This window comes from Musca domestica, unplaced genomic scaffold, assembly GCF_030504385.1.
Source record: "Musca domestica strain aabys unplaced genomic scaffold, Musca_domestica.polishedcontigs.V.1.1 31, whole genome shotgun sequence".
Classification (NCBI taxonomy): Eukaryota; Metazoa; Arthropoda; class Insecta; order Diptera; family Muscidae; genus Musca; species Musca domestica.
The window spans coordinates 3,605,081-3,628,105 of NW_026712309.1; the positions used below are offsets into that span (position 1 = coordinate 3,605,081).

At 33.7% G+C, this 23,025-nt stretch overlaps 1 protein-coding gene across 1 annotated transcript in view; it reads right to left on the minus strand.

Annotated features, from left to right (window-relative positions):
* Positions 1-23,025, minus strand: part of LOC101901133 (cell adhesion molecule Dscam2) — a 213,160-nt gene that overhangs the window by 112,278 nt on the left and 77,857 nt on the right. Inside the window, exon 5 of the mRNA XM_020035151.2 lies at positions 20,280-20,403. Within this exon, the coding sequence (XP_019890710.1) occupies positions 20,280-20,403 (124 nt within the window). The remainder of the gene's footprint in view (positions 1-20,279; positions 20,404-23,025) is intronic.

Consider the following 23,025-nt stretch of genomic DNA (forward strand, 5'->3'; position numbering starts at 1 on the left):
GGAATCAGGAACTGGTTTGAGGTCCATATTAAAATAACTTACAAGTTTTTCCTTCACAAAATAGAGCTTTAATTTTTAAATGAACTTTTACCTTATAATTGGTACTGGATATGCCTGAGCTTGACACAATAAGGCAAAACTTTGACCGTAATGTCTAATTATAGTTGAACTGGCCACATCCGATGAAAATGTGGGAGCTTTTGAGCCCATAGGTTCTAGAAGTCAAAATAAAATATATCAAATAACATATTTTTAGGAAAACAGAGAACCCATTGAGAGTGTTGCAATCCCAAATTTTTAGCGAGCTTCCAAACAAAATATTGAGCCAGATAAGTTTTTTTATTGGCTAAGAGCTTTACCTTATAATGGGCGCTGAATAGGCCTGAGCCTGACACAACAAGGTACGACTTGAGGCATATTTGCGGGTAATGGTAAAACCCGAGATATCACTGAACAAGGTTGGAGCTTTTTGCTTCGAAGGGTCCTAGAAACTTTTTTTATTGACTTAGAGATTTACCTTATAATGGGCACTGGATACGCCTGAGCTTGACACAACAGGGCAAAACTTGAGGCATATTGGCGAGTAATGGTAAAACTCGAAACATCACTGGGCAAGGTTGGAGCTTTTGCTCCCAGGGGTTCTAGAAAATAATAAAAAACAATTTTCGTAAACTTAAAATGGAGTTTTAAGCTTTTTGTGAACCAGTTGCTAGTGTAACGGCCTAGTTTCCCTTAAAAGAAATTGTGACAGATTCGTTCCTGTATTTTCCAAAAAAAAAACAAAACAAAATTCTCTTAAAGATTTCAAAATGGTTTTACAGCTTTCAAAAGCTTTTGTCCACAAGATATTAATTAGTGTTCCCTTAAAACTTTTTACCTAAAAATCGGCACCGGATAAGCCTGAGCTTGACAAAGTAAAACCACATCACTGCCCTGTTCTTCCCAAAAAGTACTACTCTTTAGGGTTGAAGGAAAGGCAGGAGCTTTGGCGCCTAAGGGTTCTATAAATTCAATGATTTTTAGAAGTTTATACAAAGGACATATTCTGATTTAAAAAACAAAAATAAATTGAAAACTGCCTGAATATTTATGCTTTTGTTCACAAAAAATTACCTAAAAACAGGCACTGGATAAGCTTGCGCAGAACATAGTAAAACAAAATCTTCGCCCTGAGCTTGCCAATAAATACTGCCCTTCGAGGCAGTGGCAAATGCAGGAGCTTTGGCGCCCAACGGTTCTAGAGATGAGAGGAAAATATTATATAGACCATAAAAAAGAGAATCAAGAGCTTTTTAAAGGGTATCAGCTGCCTGAATGTTGAATGAAACTTTTGTAGAAGCTGTGTAGAAAATGTTTGCATTTCCCATTAAAAAAATATATATTCGAGATCTAAATTAAAAAAAAAGAACCAGTTGCTAGTATGTTCAGCTTTTTCTCACATAAATCCTGCCATAATAATTCATAAATGGAGCTTTCGTGCTATTTTTTCAGTAGGATAAAGCTCTAAAGGTGAGAATACATAAAACACTTTTTGACTGGTCCAAGTCATCGCCTGGTCTCTACGTAAAAGAACAAAGGGGCTTTAGGTTGCCTTAAGATGGGAATACATAAAACGCTTTTTTGACTGACTTAAGTCATGGCTGGCTGGCTTCATCGTAAAAGAACAATGAAGCTTCATGTTGACTTAGTTCAATTTCGGCACATAATTTATACTTAAGGCAGTCCAGCCGATGACTTTAGCCAACCAAAAATCATTTTATATATTCTCACATTAATCTATATACACAATTTCGGCAATTACCTAAAAAAAGGCACCGGATATGCTTGAGCTTGACATAACAACACAATGTCACCAAAGCTTTTGCCTAGCAGACTGCTAATTTTCGATACAGTATTGAATGTGGGAGCTTTAGCACCGACAGGCTCTAAAAAGTAATAATCATTGAATTATAATTTATTTTTCTTATTTATAATCGCAAAAAAATGCCTGAATGTTGGAAATATCGGAAAGATCAAAAAAGGATGTTACATAATAAAATTTCGGAATCGAGATATATCACTAATTTGTTTCTAATTTAATCAATACAAAAAGCTTCCTATGATATCCATGAGGGTATCGAGTTTCAAAATCGAGTTTCTAGTCCAAGATAGCTATTTAGGTGGAGCTTTCACAAAGGCAGCTTAAAAGCTGAACTAAGTCACAAGCTTAAAACCATAATTCGTGATACGAGATCTTTAAATTGTAAAATGAACTTAGCTTTTATGCTGCTGACCCATAATTGGAGCAAAATATTGCCTAAAATGCTATAGTTTTTAGTGGTATGGAAAGCTTTCGGTTTAGGCATTGAAAATGGAAAGCTTAGGGCTGGTAGAATCATATTATAAAATGTATTATGTTACATAACTTTACCTAAAAATAGGAACCGGATAAGCTTGAGCTTGACATAACAATGCAAAGTTCTGACCTAAGGCGCGAGTATAGGAAAAGCTATTTGCGTCGTTGTTAAATGAGGGAGCTTTGGCGCCTAGAGGCTCTAAAATAGAAACAAATGAACTTATTTAAAAATATGACAAACTAAAAAGCTTTTAAAATAAAAGCTTTGCAGAATCAAAACAAATTTGTATTTAATTTTTTATAAATATCTTTGACGCATAATACTTTATAAAAAAGGTAAACTTTGAAAGCTCCATCAGAAGACTTTGAGATATTTTAGAGAAGACCTTGAGATCTTCAGGGAAAGAGCTCCCGTATTTACCACTAGAGCTTTATAACATCATAACATACTTAAAAGTTCAACAAAGATAAATATTGAAAACTGCCTGAAGCATTACCTTATAATTGGAACTGGAAAAGCTTGAGCTTGACACAGTAAAGCAAAGCTGGTATTAACAGCTCTTACAAAAATGCTGCCCTTAGAATCGCTGGAAAATGTTGGAGCCTTAGAGCCAACCGGTTCTAAAGGAACAAAAAATATGTATTCTCTTAACATAAAATAGATACTTGAAAAGCTTCGAAACCGACTGAATGTTGTTATTAGTACTTTGTTCTAGAACCTACAAGAATGTACTACTTTTTCAATTTTTTCGATATCAAAAAGGAAAATCGGTTATCATAGTTAAAAATTCTTAGAGTTTTTGAAAAGATCATAGATTCATAAATAATCGTAATTTCACCTTATAATTGGTACCGGATACGCTTGAGCTTGACATAAAAGAGCAAAACTTTGACCAATGGCACGGGTGTAAGAAAACACATTGGAATCTGTATTAAAGGAGGGAGCTTTGGAGCCCATGGGTTCTGAAAGGTAATGCAATTAATTGTAAATGATTTTGACAATTTGGATGAGGTATTAAGAGAAGTATATTGAAAACTGCCTTGAAAGGTATTAATGCAATAATTCTGAATAATTTGAATTTCTACTTCCCATTAGCAATTTAAAATCACTTACACATATTGTAAAGCGTTAGAACTGTTTGCATTTCCAAGAACTTTGAAATAAATAAATTCCAATTGTTATTGTTATATATTGCTTAAAGCTCCCAAACTAGTAGCCACTTGGTGGATAGAATAAATAAGTGAGCTATGATAGTATATGATTTGAGAATAATCTTCAAAAATGTCCTGTATATTAGAAATTTTGCGAATAAATAAAGAGTTTTATTTAAATATATTGACGAATATTTCTTCATTTTTAAAAAAGTTTTTATCTTAAAACACTTTTAGTGATCAACACATAAACAAACTTTGTTTTTGTGTTGTATTCATTTACGACGAATTCAGCATTACAACAACTTGTTTTGACATTTAAAGGTGCCGTCAGCTGGAGTGATGCGACTACCTAGTAGATCTACCTTGATACATAGCCTTACATCTTGCCGATTATATTAATTAAATTTAGTTTCCGGAATTTCTCATCAAATTGAAACCCAAAGAAAAGCTACTGAGAATATGCAGACCAACGACTATGTGCATATTTTAGAATATAAATAATAGAAAAAGCTTTCCAATAATATTTGGAATGCTGAAGATATGGCAAACTTCGAAAAATGTTTTAGAATTAGGGGTAAACTTGTATAAAGTTCTGTGAGAAACTGTGAAATTTAGAACTTTGAATCTATTACTTTCATTAGGAAATGTTGCCTATAAGGGTCACAGAGATATCTTAATAAGCGAACTTTTTACAACGATCTTCACGTAAACTTGATGAAAGCTTTCTAAATTTTCGTGGACTAAAAACATTTAAATCCATTTTAGGAAAGAGCCAGACTTCTCTATATGTTTACCTTATAATGGGCACTGGAAAAGCCTGAGCCTGACACAGGAGGGCAAAGCTTGAATCAATGGCCCGCACAAACATGCTAACCTTAGAATCACTAGAAAAGGTGGGAGCTTTTGCTCCTACAGGCTCTGTTGAATGAAAAGAAAAACAAAAATTTTTTAAACATATTTACAGGCAATATTCCCTTCTATTTCAATAAAAGAACCAGTTGGCCAGTGTAAACACGCACAATTTTCGAGAGACTAATTCCTCCTTTGATTGACAATATATTTATTGTATATGAAAGACGGAATTTCAATTAAAGTTGAAAATTTTTCCATTAAACGAAAATGTAGACTTTTGGGCTCAATCAGAAAAAAAAAAACATCAATATTTTTGCGAAATCAAAATTTCGAGGTTTTTGCTATATAGTGTTTCCAGCAGAAGTTTGGGTCTATCTTTGACATTTCTTACGTATGACAAATAAAAGGTTAAGAATATAACTGCGAAAATTGTTGCATAATTTTAGGTCAACTATTATCGAGGTTTTCGGCAGGGTTTTGACAGCGTTTGGCAAGATATATTATAACCCATTTTCGCAATTTTTACATTCAGATTTTTTATACAGAGAGTCGATTAAACAAAAGTCCAACAGAAAGCTTAGCGTTTTAATCTACAAACTCGAACTCGAACGAACTCGAGTGAGTCTCACACTTTGTGCGCTCATTGTGGAAATGTAAATGTTAGGCATTGAAAATAGGTTTCTACAGTCAGACTATAGACCAACTTGGAATGAAAAAGCGTTTAGGCATTTATCTATTTATGGGCGCATAGATGGAAGCTTTTAAATATGTCCAATTTGCAAGCACATCTCCTTAGGTCATTTAAAGCTCAAATCTAAAGAGAAAATTATTAAATCTCCATCAACTGATGACCTTCGCCTTAATAAATGCATATATCTCTAATCTTCCAGTCATGACAAATTTGGGAAAAGTAAACAAAATGGTTCAAAATTCTTAGGCTAATACAAATCATCGGATTGCACCGCATATGGAGAAGAATTATTTCAAAATAGTGTATATAAGACGGTTCGAAATTTCAATGTGAAAAGAAAGATATAGAAAAATATTCAATATTTTGAGTGTCACAGGTCAAGTGAAATATTCTGAATAAGGGAGAAATTTCGAGACATTGGCGGAAAAAAGAGAGGACCTGTAACTAAAGAAAAAAAAAACAAGTATAACTGAATAAACTATTTCGAAAAAAATATTAAATGAAATGGTTTTCATTCTATTATTTGTTGAACAAGAATTTATGTAGCCTCTAAATTTAATAAATTCTGAAGCAAAGGTGAAAAATGAGGTGCTTGAACTCAATACCATCAAACTTGAATGCTTTCTTTACCTAAAATATGGCACTGGATATGCCTGAGCCTCACAAGTTAAGGCAATTGTTTCAGTCAGGGGAACAAATACAGTAAATCTTGAGGCAACACTGGGAAATGAGGGAGCCCTTAAACCCAGCGGTTCTGAAATATGAAAGCATCGTTTTCGAAAATAATTTTAGCTATATCTATTTACACATATTAAAAAAATTTAATGCAGCCTGTCTGAATATTGAGCAATGGAAAATGTTACAATTATTTATATATATAATTATTATATTATATATCGGTAATAATTATTTATATAATTATTACCGAAAAACGGGGACCGGATAGGCTTGAGCTTGACACGTGAGTGCTAATGTTGTTAAAATATCAGCATCATGGGCGAAGGTCTTTACACCACCTGGGAAATTGGGCTTCCTAGAACCCATAGGCTCTGAAAAATTATTTATGTAGATGAACAAATTTATCAAAAGAAAAAAATACTGCCTGAATGTTTGGGATATTGTTTAATTAGGAATTGTAGAGATTTTTTAAAGGAAGACACATAACCGAAATAAAAATATAATGAATTTTTACTGCCCCGCATATGAAACTTAACATAAACAGTAAAGTTTCGTTCTAGTACTCAACGGCTTTATTCTGTCAAAAAAAAAAAAAAACAGCTTTGTCAGAACCTTAGCATAGCTTGACTAGTCTCAATAAAAAAAATTCTTATCAATTTAATTTTACCCAAAAATGCCCTGAGAAAGGGAGTAGACAACATCAATAATTTTCAAGATATGTTCATCTACACACATATACATAAGTCGACTTTCAATTCAAAGACTTTTAGTGCCTAAGTCGATGTGGTAATCCAAACAGATTGACAAAAACTATTCATCAAACAACAAATGTTGATTTTCACTTATTTAGACAAAGTGTTGTGATATTACCTGATAATTGGCACCGGATATGCCTGGGCTTGACATAGTAGGGCAAAACTGGCTCCCTGATGCTTTTTAACCTCAATTAGACTATATTCCAGCGAAAATGTGGGAGCCTTGGTACCAATGGGTTCTGAGACAAAATTTTTTAATATTTTGAAAATTTATATATTTTGTATAAATTGTTCACAAAGAAAATGCCGGAGTGTTGGGAAATTTTGACTAAAATCAAAATTTCGATTAAAAAGCATTTATTTTTTTTCTCCCGAAATATTCAGGTCATAGAAAATCCTTCTTTAATAAAACCAAATACATCTTCATAATAAATTTTGGATCAAAATATGTATATAATTATTTTGCGCTTCAAATATTTATCGAAATTTTCCAGAAGCAAGTTGATTTTTGTTTTTCTTGTAGGACAAATTTAAGGTTCTCATCGTGTTAGAGTAAAATTGAATGTAACTTGTTCACAATATATAGCCTACTTTCAAGAGCTACGGTATTTCGAAGTTTCAGCTCCAAGTTTCGACTAAATTTGAAATAATTTGAATATTTTCGAAACTTATCACTACCGCTTAAAAATTTGGCATAAATTCTTGGCCACAATTTGATGCTATATTCGGTGTTTATAGCATAGCACAGACTTGCTCGTTTTCACTCGGGAGCGAAACTTGCTCCAAATCTTCTAGTTATCTTCGAGTTATTATTATTATTTTTGATATTAATAATTTGATGTAAATGTATTAATTCAAATTTCAAAATAAAAAATTTAGGCAAATTTTTATTTAAATTATAGGTAGCATTTTCATTAGATTTAATATCCAGCCATGCTACGATGAAAATGCGTCATTCCCCCATTTGTCTAAAATTAGTAACCATTTCAAACCCCTTTCAACGAAATTACAATTTATATACCTAGGTAGACACGCACCACCATTCATTTCATCTTCTTCTTCCTCTTCACTGCAAGTCTAACAAAGGTCAATGTTAAAAATTAAATCGAAGAGGTCACGTGTGAATGAGACAGCAAAACAAAAATCAAGGTTAAGCTAGCGCCACACCACACCATCATTATCAGCACCAACAACAACGATAATAAACAAAGAATGCAACAAGTTTTTATGCGACAACGACAGAGGAACAGGAAATCGTCATTGTATGAGACGAGTCTAGTCGTCGACATCATCGTCATCGGCGATTCTCTGTGAAAACAAAAGAAATCAAATGAACAGCAATAACAACAACTTCTAACAAGTGTTGAAATGAAAGTGAATAAACCCCCAACGACACCGTCACATACACACACACTCAAAGTTATTGCCATTCTCCATGACGCGCCTCATCGATGACACAAGAAGAAGAGGCAGCAGCACAAGAGCATTGAGCTTTTTTCAACGGCCGGCAATACAAAACCTGACCCAAAAACGTGACTAACAATTGGATTTCATTCATAAAAATTGTAGAAGAGAGCAAGTTTAATGCACATGCTCTCTTTTTTTTTTGTTGCTCCCTCTGTTTTTCATTTACTCACATCATATTTGTTTTTGTTATTATGTTTTGTTGCCACATTCTAAACAAAACGTAGGAACACATTAACCCCATCCCCTTTTTTGAGAATAAATAAACAATGAAGAATAACCCGGTAAAAGAAAGGAAGAGAGCACGAGAGCAACAAGTTTTGTAGGGGTAATTGTTTTGGGAAATTTTCCAAACTCTCAGGCATGCGCAGTGCAATTACTTCTCTATTGCCATCTCTTTTGATCAGTTGTTGTTGTCTCTCTCAAAAGGGAACAAATTTTTTGGCCATGAGAGCAAAAGAGACGCCTTGTTTAAACATGAAAATCAGCTGTTTACTTGGAGACAGAACCGCTATTTTTTTGTTTACCTCATAAATTGGCACAACAAAAACAAATACCGGGTCCGTCGGAGTTTGAGTTGTTGATGGGGGCATGTTGTGTATGTGTGTGGTGTTTTGGTGTGAGTAACTATGTGTGTGAGAATTTTTTGTTGTTCTCCGACTTTTGTCTCACTGTGTTTTGTGGGTAAACAAAACTATGTACATTGTTTTTGTTTGGGAAGCTCGATGTGTAAGCATGTCATTTTGAATGGGGGGTATATGGTGTCTTCTGACGGCACATGCCACCACTAGATGGAGTAAGTTGTCGTAAAACGTGATTTTATTTTATGGATTGAATTCACTGACTGTCTGGTAGTAGAAATGACTCGTCTCTCTCTCCCCACCATTACAACTGTGAATATTCTGTTTACATATGTAGGTGCAATGGGTGGGCGTTTGCGAACATAAAGAAGAAAACACGAGAGTTGAAGTGTTGAAAGATTTTTTTTGCGTACGCAAAATCAGTAAGAGATGAATGAAATATATAATAGGTATGTGTTGGAAAGATAGTGTAAATTGAAGGTAAGCGATCTATATAGTATCTATCTATCTATATTGTATATAATTGTTAACATGGTTATTGAGGCAATTTAAACCTGATAAAAAATTTAATGACATTTTATTGAAATAAATGGTACTTTTCACTGTAGAAGAATATTTTATATTAGTAGGCAAGTACTACAACTTTCCCAGTAGAAATTACTACGTAGCCTGTGCAGAGAGTATTTTATCAGAACCGAAAACTATTTTGCAAATACCAGCTGTTTCGCTGTTTTAGTACACCATTCATTGTCGCATAGTTTTTGGCTAATGCCAAAACGATTCCACAAAAAATCGATACATTAGAAAACGATCAAGTATAAAAACGATTGAAAACTGATTTTAAACATTTAAAGGCCAAAATCGACTTCTGTAGCCCTATTTCAAAGCGCAACATAAAATAATTTGAGCGCTATCTAGTTTTCAAGAACAGAGGTATTTTGTATTGATCGACTTAGAATAATGTAGATAAAGAATTTATGGCAATTGCGCCATCGTAAACCTGAATCCATATAACACCACCGTATACACCATTACATAATACCTTAAAGGGACTCTTATAATATTTCTAAATAGAATGGCTTTTTTAATTTTTCTATTTAAATATCATTCATCTTCCCTGCATCTGATAATAAACAACCATTTTTCCTAATTATAAAAAAAATCGTTATAATGTTATTTTTTCAAATCTTTTCCACTACCTAAAAGCTGGTACCGGATATGCCTGGGCTGGACACAGGATGGCAAAACTGCTGCCCCATTTACGTTCAATGCCCGACCATTTGATGTCGCCAGACAGTGTGGGGGCTTTGGCACTAACTGGCTCTAAAAGCAAAACAAAAACAACAACATACAAATCAATAGCAAAAAAAAAAACGCCAATACGTTTTTACACATTTTTGGTAATAAAGAGGAAAACTAGTTTTTCATTCATTAGATTTCAAACATTCATTACAAAAATCTTATAAATCTTTGCGAAATAAAAACTAGAAATGCATTAAAGAAAAATAAAAATATAAAACTTAACCTGAATGCTGGCATTGGATATGCTTGAGCTGGACAAAATAATGCCATGTCGTGAGCTTGTTGACGTTCAATCCAAGAACGTTTTATGTCATGCGACATAAGAGTAGGTGCTTTGCCACCCACCGGTTCTACAAATAGACATATATACACATGTTTTTTTTTTCATTTAGAAAAATATTGAAAGTTGATTGCAATTTAGTTTGGAAATATTATTGATTAATATTGAAAACTGTCTGAAACGTTGAAATAAATTACTCGACTTTGGCTTGTGATTAAAATTGCAATGTTGACTCAACATCACCGACTTTGTGATCGTATATCTCAGATCTTTTTTTCCCATTTTGATACGAACTAATATATATGCAACGATTTAGTTGTCTTTAGTTGAGATTCTCTACCCTTTTCTAATAAGAATTGCTACAACTGACAAAACTAAATATGAAATGAATATAAAATCGAAATTTTGGCAACTTTGCGTTGAAAATGGAGAAACGATTTTTAGTTTATTAGCGATAAAATTTTGCCTAAGAGAAAAATCCGCTAAAACTCTCAACAACGCATCCTTATAATTGGTCTGTTTCAGAACTGCAAGAATGTAAAAGATTTTACTACGATAACCGATATTCCCTTTATGATATCGAAAAAAAATTGACATGCGAGGATTTTTACTTTTGAAATAGTAATATTTCTAGTTCCAAAAAACCACTAATTATCTGTAAGGAGAGGAACTTCGAAGTCTCCCTTAATTTCAGAATATTTGAAAAAAGACATTTACAACCCTTACCTAAAATAAGGAGCTGGATAACCCTGGGCCGGGCACAGCAGTGATAAATCATGGTTTTTCCTTAATTCTAAGGGTTTCTGTTGTAAAGATGGTGTCTTCGGAGGACTACTGGAAATGGGTTCTAATTTCGAATGGAGGAAACAAAGATAAATGTTAATCTTACGCAAATTATGAAAACTGTCTCTGAATGTTGGATATGGGGGTATATATTCTATTAATAATTATCTAAATATTTTGTAGATTTTTTTAAATTATACCTAAAAACTGGTGCCGGATATCCTTGAGCTGGGCATAGCAATGAAATATCGGATTCTTGTTTCAGCTCAAAAGGTTTACTCATTATCGAGGGGATACGTGGCGCTGTACTGGAAACAGGTTCTATACAACAAAATTAATTAATAGTATGTTTTCAACAGAGATATTATTTTTGAAAACTGCCTGAATGAGCTATACAACTTCTGGGGATAAACGAAAAAATTAATATAAAATCCACTCAGTGGTTTTATTGCAAAGCGCCATGTATAGGTCAACATAAACAGAACCCTTCCAAACTGATAAAATTTTTAAGAAAAAAATCTTTTATACAGAGCACAGATTTGCTCAATTTCACTCGGGAGCAAAACTTGTTCACGAGCAGGATTGCTCGAAGAGTAGAGTTTACTCTTCACTCTTTTCTTATGTGTGGCAGCACCCACGAGTCACTCCTGCTTGAAAATTAGAGTGGGAGCAGAATCTCTCAAAATAGTGCAAAAGTTTGCTCTAAGAGTGTAAATGAGTGGAAAAAACATTTTACTTTTTGATCCATGTGTGCGTGTATGTGTAATAGCAAATGGGTTTTGATGTTGCTGCGCACTTTAGAGGAGGGGAAAAGAAGGGGTGTGATCGTATACAGAAAAAATACCCATACATAGAAATACAACAACGGTATAAAAATATTAAAAGAGTGCTCGGCAGGAGTATAATTTGCTCGATTTTGAACAAATTTTGCTCACACGACACCGAAAAAAGAGTTAGCTCGATTTTACTGCTCTCAGCAGCGCTCTCGATTGAATTCGAGTGAGTTTCACTCGTTGTACAAATTTGAGCGAGTTTTTCGGAGGTCTGTTTTAAACGTGACCAACTAGGAAAAAGTGACAGAATGCCCTCTACTATTACGTGTTTTAAAACATAACTGCATATACGTGGGTTTTGTTATGGGTTGTAGTACCCATTTTGAACTTCAAATACGAAATTGTAAACAATTCCATAATGTATAATGTCTCTAAAATCATCAAAATACCAAATATTGGGAGGAGGAGGAGGGCTATACGAAATCGTGAACCGACATGGCCCATTTACCAACTTATCCTGCCTATATTGTCTATAACTCTTACGAGCATCCCTCAAAGGAAAAACAACCCACACCTATTTCCTCTCATTTTTCATTTGGGGTTGATTTGAAAAGACGAGAACCTCTCTCATTGTGAGCATAATTGAAATATAGAGTATTAGAGAGAATAACGCTAGTAAACCATGACACTTGACACTTCATTTCTTGGCAGCCAACACCTAGCCAACTGTTATAAAACCTACCTAAAACTTGGTGCAGGGTAACCCTGTGCCGGGCATAGTATTGCCACACTTTCATGATTGTTCACCACATTCGGTTTATAGGTTAGGGCATTGATTTTGGGTGGACTACTGGAAATGGGTTCTGGAATATTACAAAGCAATGGGAGATTTAATTTAGGATTACAAATAAAACTGCCTGAATGTTTCTGGGGGAAATTAAAAAAAAAATAAATAAATAAAAATCCCTATTTCTTGGAAAATGTACTCCCTTTAAAAATCGCAAAAATTTGTTAATATTTTTTTAGTTTTCGCTTATATTTTCCCTCTTAATTAATATACGCTGTCTGGTTGTTTTTATTAGTACTCTTTGCATTTAGAGAAATCTAGCAGAAGAATACAGTCGAAATATTTAAATAAATTGAATTTTTTTATAATTTATATTCTTCGTCTAACATTTTATTATTTATGAACAGTGTTCATAGAATACAGAAACTCATACATTGGCTACACATTGTTAGCAATGTTCATTAAAATACAGAACTATTTTTCCTCTGGCATGTAATTTTTTTAGAAAACCCAAAACATTGTCAGATTCGCCCTTTTAACTCTCTCACGGAAAACAGATATTTTCTGTGTTATGAACTATGTTAATAAAATACAAAAAACTGAACATTGGCTACCCACAGTTAACAGTTTTCATTAAATATATATTTAGATATTATTTCTCTTTAATGAAATAACTTTGGAAAACCAAATGAAGAAACTGACGTTACCTAAAATTTGGTGCTGGATAACCTTGAGCTGGACACAAAATCGAAACGCTTGATGTCTGTTTTATGCTCAGTGGGCGTGCACTAACCGGTGGCACTTTGGGTGCAGTGCTTGAAACGGGTTCTAGGGAAATAAAAATAATTTGTTTTTGGATTCCAAAATATTTGAAAACAGTATGAAATTGCGAATCTAATGTTCTTATACTTAATAAGATATATTGAAAACTACCTGAATATTGGTTTATTACCTAAAAACTGGGACAGGATAACCTTGGGCTGGACATAACAAAGCAAATGTGGAATTGCCCGCATAGGTTTTCATATCAAATTTGGACAAAGAAGCCACTCTGGGTAAGGCGCTGCTAATGGGTTCTACAGGGGAAAATATAATCTTATTAAAATGTAGAAGGTGTAATAAAATTTGTGATTTTGAAAACTGCCCGAAGTAAAACAGAAGAATTTGTCGGAAATATAAGATTTTCGCCAAAAAATTTAAACTCTTTAATAAAATCTAATTATAAAATTTTAAATTTCAAAAATTGACGGATTTAAGTCAATTTCATAGGCTATAGGATAAGATTAATCAAAAAAAAAATCTCTTAGACTTTTACCTAAAACTTGGTACGGGATAACCCTGAGCCGGACACATTAGACTAACTGTGCCATTTAAACGTACAAATTCGATGGCGGTTTTTTGGATAAGCTGAACTCGGGGAGCAGCACCGCTGATGGGTTCTACAATAGATAATAATTATAAAAGTCATGTAAAATCTAAAATGTTTTTCTGGAACAACATGAAAACTGCCCGAATTAAATTTGGGATGATATTTCAAAAATATTTTCCACTACAAAATCATTACTCAATTCTTTAGAAGTTTATCGCTAATTTTTATGTTACCTAAAAAATGGTACCGGATACGCCTGAGCGGGGCACAACAATGTTACACTCTTTTCAAAATAAATATCAACATTTCGTGTTTTATCACCGGATGTTAGGCGAGGACTTACAGAGCCAACGGGTTCTGAAACAAAATGCAAAGTTGTGGGCTGAAGCATGCGGTACACTTATAAGAAAAAACTTAACTGCCTGAATGTTTTTGAATTTTGGTATTTTAAAAAATAGAACGGATAAACGGAGTGGCCTGTAACAAACCCCGTCGTTTTTTAATATCGGCAGGTTATTTAATATTCTTGCATTTCTTCTATGCCTGTCTATTTTAGGATTCCATAATGAACTGAGAATTAAGAATTATTTTTAATTTCATATTTAATTTACCCAAATCTCGGCACTGGATATGATTGGGCGGGACACAGTAATGTTACACTCCCATTTATTCTTGAACGTACAATGTTCAGTTCATCTTGGGCATTGATTTTGGGTCCAACACTACCCAAAGGTTCTGAATAAGGAAATGCGATATTAGTTTCAATTAATAAGAATGAAACTACACGAATGTTGGGATTCGAGGGCATATTCGGATAACGTATCCGTTTCTGTATATCGAATAAGAAGCTCTAAGAACATTTTTAATATCTCTCAAATTTCAATTTTATAATCCTGTATTCCGATCGACAACCTAGACGAATGAAAATCTTATACTTAAATTTTTAATTTCCCAAGCCTACTTACTTGCAAATATCTCACACAGATGGCAACGCTGAATTAGCGAAAATATATGCCATTAGAAAGAATTTAGACGGATAGCTCATAATGGGCCATAGTTAAACATTTATTATTTTCTTATTCAATACTTGTTCAATAATTTATTGCAAACATACATAATACGTTAAAAATAGTAAGCCCTGGCCCATTTTGAGTATAACGCCATCTAGTTTTCAATGGCTTGTATCTCGGTTAATAATGTGCTGACATCTATATGCGAAAAAAGCAAACCAAGTAAAGGAGAGAATACATAAAAAGCTTTTTAACTTGCTTAAGTCCTCGGCTGACTTCTTCGTAGAGGAAAAAATTGTTTTTTAGGTTGACTCAGTTCGATTTTGGCCCTACGCTCCCTTGTTCTTTTCTGAAGAAGCTAGCCGATGACTTATGCCAGTTGAAAAAGAATTTTATGTATTCGCACCTTAAAGAATTTTACAACAGCTAATTTTAAGTTGGAAAAGTTTTGGATAAACTAGTCGCGATTCCCCCATGTAATAAAAAGTAGACCTAGTTTCGGAAAGTCAAATAGAAGTTTACCATTCGACTTCATTATAAATCTCTATCGTTTTCTCCCGCCAAACCATTCTATTTTAAAAAGTTACAATTATCAAATTAATCCGTATGTTGGCAAAAACTGTTGCCATCGTATCGATGGAAGCAGCATTTTCAACTTTTATTTCACCAGACGTTGAAATTTCTATGTTCAATTGTCACATATAGATGGCAGCGTAGCATTAATGAAAACAAAAAAAAAGAAATGGTGAAAATATCATGGTATAATCACATGGCATAGCTCTGACATATATTTTACAAACAGGTCGTACTTTTTATTCTCTCGAAAGAGAAGACTCTTCCAGAATCTAAGGTTGGATAAAGTATTTTTCATAGAAAAATCAGCTATTTTTTGGAGTTGAATTTGTCTTCAGTTTTGGAATAATATTATGATACTAAAAATCAATTAGGAAAAATTTGTTTCCGTCTGTAAAATAATAATGTTTTCTCTGAAAAATGTCGAATTGTGTTTCTTAATATATTTAGATAATTTGTGTATTTAATGTAAATTAATACTTTCAAATATCACACAGTAATATTAGAAGAGACACATTTTACTGCAAATTATAAAGAGTTGTGATAGTATTGGGTCAATCTTGTTGATTTGACTGAATTCAAATGAGTGATACAATTAAATCTCTTGAAAGAAACGGAAACCTCACGTTCAAAGCTGAGCATAATATGGTTTAAAGGAAAAATCATCTTATATCTTTTCTGCGCATTTGAAACAAAGCGATGTATGTGAGTCATTTTTACAAAAAATTAACTCAACTCCTATATTTCGAATTTCTATTCTATATTTCTAAAATCCATCCTTTGAATTCCTTCAATTTTAGCTTCCCCATTTCAATTTCAATATTTCACCACTTGTAAATTACAACTCTTTTCAATTATCATTCATAGATGGCAGTGCAGTATTAACTAAGACCCAGTTTACTTCAGATTATATGGTGCCATCTAGATTAAAATATAATTTCTCATTAAGGTTGCAATGATAAAATATGACAATATAGAGCTAAACTGGACGAGAGTTTTGTGTAATTTTACGCGTCCAATATTATCGACAAAGCCACAACTAGAGAGATACGTTTAGTTTCGATAAACCCGTCTCTCTCTCTCCGATTGTGTGTATTATATATTCTCTCCTTCTATTTGGCTCTATTTTGATATATTTAATAATTTCAACGTAAATGAGAAATTATACCTTTAATCGAGATGGCGCCATATTCCTTAAAGAATACCAGGTCATAGTTAATACTACGCCATCTCTATGTGGCAATTCAAGAATTGCTGGATAAATGTAGAAATCGAAATGGGGAAACAAAAATTGAAAGATTGAATTGGACAGATGGTTCAACGCGTTCAAAATAATAAAAAAAATGGCCCTTATCTCTCAGAAGGCAAGTAAAGTGTCTTCAATTTATTATCACAGAAGACTGGATGTTGCGTCTCTTCATAAAAATAATAATATATTCATATAACTGTTAATTATATCAGACAATTATTTTATTAAAAATCATAATGTTCTCTGTTTTAATCTCCTTGTATCTCCCACTTTTAAACGATTTCCTTCTTAATTATATCTTTTGATATTTTTCATATCTCTGGTTTTTTTATATTCCTACTATCACACAAAATATGTATTAATTGATAAATCGAAATGTATATTTCCTAACATTACCTAAACCATGGCACCGGATATGATTGTCCAGGACAAAATAAAGTTATACTATGTTTCAATGGGGCTTCGGCATTTTTTAAACGATTTTCGACGGCAATTTTTGGTGCCACACTGCCAATGGGTTCTGGAAAAGGGACACAGAAATTTTGAAAATTTGATGTGGGATTAATTGAACTGTCTGAAGGATTGGCCGTGGTACTCTCAAATTTTTATTTTTGAGAAATTTCCAAAGTAATTGGCCAACAATTTTACCAATTTAATTAATATTTTGTTGATTCTGTGAATAATTACGTGGAATTTATGTGAAATCAATTCTGAGTTGGCAAAGTTAATAAACTTAATTTAATGTCGTAAAGTTAGTCATAGAAAAGCCTTATCCCGACAGAATAATGAAGTTTGTTTCTTTTATTTATTCTATGAATTTTTTCATTGACTCCATTAAATTATTTTCCCAGTTGGCAATTCCAAAAAAATTGTTTCGTACCTGTAACTTGGCATTGGATAGGCCTGAGCTGGACAAAATAATGAAAAACTTGCACCCAACTTGGCGCCGGCATCTCTCAAACGTTCACCTATGCTTATCTTGGGTCCCACATGGCCCATGGGTTCTATAAAATGACACAATTGGATAAATATGAAAAATGATTCAATTTCTAACCACCAAGTGAAAACTGCCCGAAGTTGTTTGAAAACCTTATTTGCATTTTTCTAAATAAAAAAATCATTTCAGCTTAAATTTACCTAAAAAATGGCACGGGATAGGCTTGAGCTGGACAAAATATGCTAACTGTTGCATTTAAGGCTGTCTCGGCATCGTTACGACGATTAACCAAATTTATGCGGGGTCCAACACTGCCCACGGGTTCTGAAGAGGATGATACAAAATATGATGTATAATAAAATTTTGTTTTATTGGAATCTACTCTGAATGTGGGATACTTGGGTCTTGGTTTCTTTGAAAATGAATCATATATAGTTTTGTGAAAAAAGTGAGCATACTTTTAGGCACAGTCAATGATCAAGAAATTGTGTATATTTTATAAATCGCAATCAATAATCTAATTATGAGCTAATGAATTTTTTGCCATGGTGGTGTTGCATAATTTTAGGCACAATTAGAAAAGTTCATTGCCTACTTTTAGGTAGTTAATATAAATATTGTCAAAAAACCAATTTAATTGCCTACCTATAAACTGGCACTGGATACGATTGAGCCGGACAAAATATACTCAACGAAGTCTCGACTCGAGCCTCGGCATCTTTGCGCCTCTCACCCACACTTATTTTGGGTGGAACACTGCCAACAGGTTCTATAACAAAAACAATAACAACAACATCAAGATTTTCGTCATCGTCCTCATCAAACAATCAAAACACTAAACTAAAGTACTTAAGAAGAAAAGAAGAAAACTTTCAAAAGCAGAAAAACTTTTGACGTTTGCCTTTTTGTTGGGTAGAGGACTGGATGGCTGGCCGGGCGGGCAAGCGAATGTCAATAACCTTAAATAGGATTTACGTCAAACTAATAATGCAAAATCACAATACGAAAAGTTTGGTGAGCATTTGAGTTACCTGTAGGCCGGCACCGGATAGGATTGGGCTGGGCAAAATAGTGCAACTGGTGATTGAAGGCTTACAGCAGATTTTTGTAATTGCTCGGCCATGTTGACGCGGGGAGCAACACTACCAATGGGTTCTATGGGAGGAGAAATGAGCAAAGATAGGGGAATGTGAAGATATTTGAAATATTTCTTTTCAAGCGGAAATCTGCTTTGAATGTTGGGCTTACGTTACAATCTAATTGCCTATCTTGAGGAGCTTTAAATTACGAGAAAATATTTGAAGAAATTGGTCATAGTAAGTTTGGGTTTAGTATGTGGAACTAGTTGAAGACAAGCTTAAGTTGGAACATGGAATGAACTGCCTCTACAAATCCCTCTGAACTAATACTAGTTATTTTTATTATTATTATTATTATTATTTTTTTTTTTTTTGTAGATATAGGCAAATAAAATAATAATTTTTGAATTTTAAAATAAAACGCGGTATAAGCTCTATTCCTCCTTTTTCATTGAGAGTTAGATTCAAATGTGAAGTGGATTTTTGATCAAAATGTCCTTGGTATTAACTATATGATATTCGAACATTACCTATACACTGGCACCGGATAGGCTTGAGCCGGACACAATAAGGCTATGGCTTTGCCCTTGTGAGTTATATCAGTTATTGAACTGTCTTTGGTATTAACTCGGGGCCCGACACTAGCAACTGGTTCTGTAATCAAAAAATTTACCCAACTAAGTATTTTTTAAGAACTTTTAAATAAAATTGAAAATCTGCACAGTTTGAATGTTAATGTGTAAACCTAATAATGGTGCATACTTTTAGGCTCGTTATGGAAAGTTAATAAAAATACTATTAATGTTGTGGTGCGGGCAAAATGAAGAGAATTGGGGTTTCTTTGGCCCTTTTGACTGCGTAAAAATAGTATCATAGTTTCAGCTTGTGAAAAGCTTGGTATAAGCTATAAGTTGATTTCGGAAGATAAACACCTATTTCTGACAATTCTGATACTCTACACTTTCTGGATAAAACAGGTTTTTTTTAATTTTTGTTTTATACTAGTTTTATCAGTACGGACACTCAAATTAATGTAGTGGATGAATATCAATTAAAACAGGTGCATACTTTTAGGCTGGTTTAAAACCCCCATATATGCCCTACCTATAGAACGGCACTGGATACGACTGGGCCGGACACAACAAGGCTATATCCTTTCCCTGATAAATGGTATCCGAGTTGAGACTATCTTTGCGATTGACTCGTGGACCCACACTGCCCAAGGGCTCTGGAAAATTAAATATTTTATAATCGTTTGAGTGACATCATTTTGAATACTTTCCCGAATGTTGGAATCTAGATAACCTCTTGTCTTATGCTAAAAATCGAATGCAAATTACCTAAAAACTGGCACGGGATAGGCTTGAGCTGGACACAATATGGCCAAACTGCCACCCTGAGCAATGGTATCAATTTCAAAGCTATCCTTTTTACTGACCCGGGGACCAACGCTAGCCACAGGTTCTAGAAACAAATTGAAAATTATATTAAGAAGATGTATCTTCGGGTTAGAAAAACTCAATGTTGTTGAGAGGGCATATGCTCGAGATTGACCCTGAGTAGTACCAGTATTTTAACTGCCGTTAATTTAAAGGTGGAACCCTTACTAATATCTTAGAAACATACCTATAAGCTGGCACAGGATATGCTTGAGCTGGACATTGTATGGCAATGGTGCCTTGCAGGGGGATTTTGTCATGATTAAATTCATCCTTACGATTGACACGTGGCGCAACACTGCCAATGGGTTCTGGAGGGAGACAAAAGGACGAATATTAGTTCCTTTGTCCATAAGGAACTTACCGAAACTACCTGAATGTTACAAGTTCTAGAGTATTTTTTTACAAAACGAGAAAATTTTGCTGAAAAGTCCAATCCGAAAAATTGAAATATTTTCCACCTTATTTCGAAAATTTACTAATGACAACATATCAATAACTTCTTTATGTAACCAACATCAAAATATCAAATCGACAATAGCGTTGTAATTAAATACAGAGGCATATTGAAATTTGGATAAAAAGTATCAATTTCTTATCCATAAAATGAAGTTTCCAACGTTGGAAGAATATACATGAAAGCTGAAAATATTGTTATCGATTAGTAGAGAATGTGAAAACCCTGCATCGATTTTACATTTTTTTTTTTAATTTTCTGTTGATCGATAACAAGGTTTCTCAAGTTATTTAGTCTTTATCAATATCGATTACGTATCAACTTTATCGATTTTACATTTTTTTTTAATTTTCTGTTGATCGATAACAAGGTTTCTCAAGTTATTTAGTCTTTATCAATATCGATTACGTATCAACTTTATCGAAGAATATTTTTTTTTTCATTTAAAATACCTGATTTCTGAAGAATTTTAAATAATTAGCTATGGCTTTACCTATAAAACGGAACCGGATAGGCTTGGGCTGGACACTGCAAAGCTATCGGACCATGGATTTTCACTTTTTCATGGCTAAACTCATCTTTATGATTAACACGAGGGCCAACACTGGCAACAGGTTCTAAGAAAATAATATGGATGTGAGTAAATGAAGATTGAAATAGAGTGGAAAACTGCCTGAACTCAAAGGCGAAGCGGGGAAACTTAAATGTCCAGCGTTTGCAAATATCAGATCCAAATTTTTACGGAAAGACTCCATACCAGACCTTAATCAGATCATGGTAAATGAAATAAAACAGTTAAGGATTTTTTATGGCATCTGAATTTTAAATATAATAGACTGCAAACGGTCAGTCTTATTTCAATAACATTTTAGTCTAGAGCGCACAACTGGCCTTTATTGGTTTTATTGTATTTCTCCCAGGACATGTGGCGATTATTTCGCCCCTCTTTTTAGAGTTCAAAATATTTAGCTTACTATCTTTTTGAATTTGAAATTAGGTTGTAATATTATTTTCTATATTTTCCGTACCAAGGACATGTGGCGATTATTTCGCCCCTCTTTTTAGAGTTCAAAATATTTAGCTTACTATCTTTTTGAATTTGAAATTAGGTTGTAATATTATTTTCTATATTTTCCGTACCAAGCTTTGGGCGCCATTAGCTATGTACTCGGGATCTAACGTTAAATGTTTACTTGGGACCAAAAATCACTAAAGCCCCTTATTGGGCGCCAAAAGTTTATACATCAATATTTAGAGAGAACAACATTAGCTACCTATTCTAGTGCCCTACTTTAAAAGCTATTAACTGACTGTTTTGGGTGTAGAATCATTTCCGCTAAACATAAATTTTAAAGGCTGACGATTTTCTTCATTGACTTTGAAAAAAAAAACTTGTCAAGCCCTTCTGTTGGGCGCCACTGTTTAAATAATGTATGCTTTATTTTTAATGCTTAAGATGAAAAAATATTATGTATTTGGAAGAAGGTTACAAAATATACTTCCATTTTTTGTGCCTCGCATTGGGCGCCATTAACTAAGTATTTTTTTTACTCATTGACATTTTATCTATCTCAAACTTTCTTGTATGGAAGAAAAAAATGAAAAAAATTACTTCTTAGGTGGTAAAAATATACTTTTTCGTGCCAACTGTTGGGCGCCATTTTGGAGCATTTCAAAAACGTTAGGAAATTCTTCAAACAATTACCTATATATCGGCACCGGATAAGCCTGGGCTGGACATTGCAAAGCTATGGTTCCTTGTACTCCGATTTTTTCATGACGAAACTCATCCTGATGGTTGACTCGAGGACCAACACTGCCAATGGGTTCTAGCAAAAGGATTTTTTTAATTAATAATATTCCCTGAATGCCAAGAAAACTTTGCCTGAATATTGGGCAAACGATATTGTTTGTTCCAGAACCTGCAAGAATCTGCTAGTATTGGAAATTTTCGACATCTTAAAGGAAAAATCGTTTATCGTACTAAAAAGTTCTACATTATTGCAGTTTAGGAACAAAACATGTGTTTTTTACGAATTTCGAATTCAACTGATTTTATTTTAGGGATATTTCTATTCATTCGACAACCAAGCTTGGATATGGAACCCCTTAATATATTCATTTAATTTTTAAATCCATTTACCTATAGGCTGGCTGGGGATAGGCCTGAGCTGGACACAGCAAAGCCAAGGAGCTTTGGGATTCACCCAAAAATATGCCCACCTTGTCTTTGATTTCAACTTTTGGTCCCACGGAACCTACGGGCTCTATAAAAATTAACTTTTTAGATCAAGTATAAAAATGCTGCTCTGAAAACTGCCTGTGTCGAGATAGTCTTAGAAATAATTGAGGCTTTGTGTTTACCTAAATGCCGGCATTGGATAACCCTGGGCAGGACAAACCAAACTCAACGAAGCCTGTGATTTTATTATTGCAATTTTCACTTTGTCATTTAAATCGACTTTGGGAGCCACTG